Raw genomic sequence first — 1,075 nt, 5'->3', positions numbered from 1 at the left:
CCTGCTGACTGCAGCTGCAGTCATCCCCTTACCCCTTCCTTGCTTTCAAAACTCGATGTAAATAGTTAGGCACCTAAATTTCTTTAACAATCCTTCAGAGTTACATCTCAGGGGCCTAAAACAATCCTGGTAAGATATAAGCTTAGTACCTAATTCATTTCTAAAGATGGGGATTACGTTCTTCCGAAACAATAACCCAAGGCTTACTTATGATTAAATTAAAGCTTTTTTTAGTTATTATTTCTCACTGCACCCATCCAATTCCCTTGTGATTTGTCCTTCATCAGCCATTCTAACTTGTACTCTCCTGAAAAAGGCAACTGTTTGAAATGAAGCATTCTGAACAACAGGAGGAGGTAATTCTGGGGTGTCTTTAACCTACAGACATTGTAGCAGTTCCGCATTGATTTACCAGCCAGAGTCCAAAGACTTACTCAAGTTCATCTTCAGAATCATAATTAATGTGCATGTTGTGAGAGGCCACAACATCACTTGTTGACTGGAATAACTTCAGACTGCTGCTCCCAGAAGCAGATGTTTCTTTCCTTTTCTTTTTACCAAAAAACTTTTTGAAAGATTTGAACTTCGATTTTTTCTTTCCTAAGTGAAGAAACATAAAGAAGATGCAACCAACAGCAAATGTGATTTTTTTGAACAATAATGCCTTTATAATTTCTGCATAAGCGCCATTTTTTTCCTGGAAAATGCAACACAGTCTGCTCTTGCACTAATGTCTTCCAAGACTGTACTGATAGCATAAAATTACTATTATCTTAGAGAATGGATTGCAGTGTTTACAACACATAAGAAATAACCTACAGTTTAGAATCTTTCCTAATAGCGTTTCTAGTGGCCTCTTAAGATAACTAGACTGTGAAGAAAAACTTCGGTATTAACAGAGAAGAAATCACAACTTGGAAACCCACTGCCTTTGTTCAGCAAGCTAAATAATGATGATTAGGACAATGCTACCAAAAACAATTTAAATGCAGAAAAATCTTTCACGGGTGGAATGTGCAATGTTGAGAGGCTAGTGCTTTTAAAATATTTTATAATGATAATTATAAATTATTAT

At 35.8% G+C, this 1,075-nt stretch overlaps 1 protein-coding gene across 1 annotated transcript in view; it reads right to left on the bottom strand.

Moving 5' to 3' along the window:
* KIAA1211L (KIAA1211-like ortholog) overlaps positions 1–600 on the bottom strand; it is a gene marked incomplete at its 5' end in the record, with an annotated part of 25,482 nt that extends 24,882 nt beyond the window's left edge. The window contains one exon of the mRNA XM_010140115.1: positions 435–600. Within this exon, the coding sequence (XP_010138417.1) occupies positions 435–600 (166 nt within the window). The remainder of the gene's footprint in view (positions 1–434) is intronic.
* Positions 601–1,075: the final 475 nt, after the last annotated feature.

This window comes from Buceros rhinoceros, unplaced genomic scaffold (genome assembly GCF_000710305.1).
Source record: "Buceros rhinoceros silvestris isolate BGI_N320 unplaced genomic scaffold, ASM71030v1 scaffold5227, whole genome shotgun sequence".
Classification (NCBI taxonomy): Eukaryota; Metazoa; Chordata; class Aves; order Bucerotiformes; family Bucerotidae; genus Buceros; species Buceros rhinoceros.
Note: the sequence above shows the minus strand (reverse complement) of the source record. Positions and strands in the feature narration are given on the sequence as shown.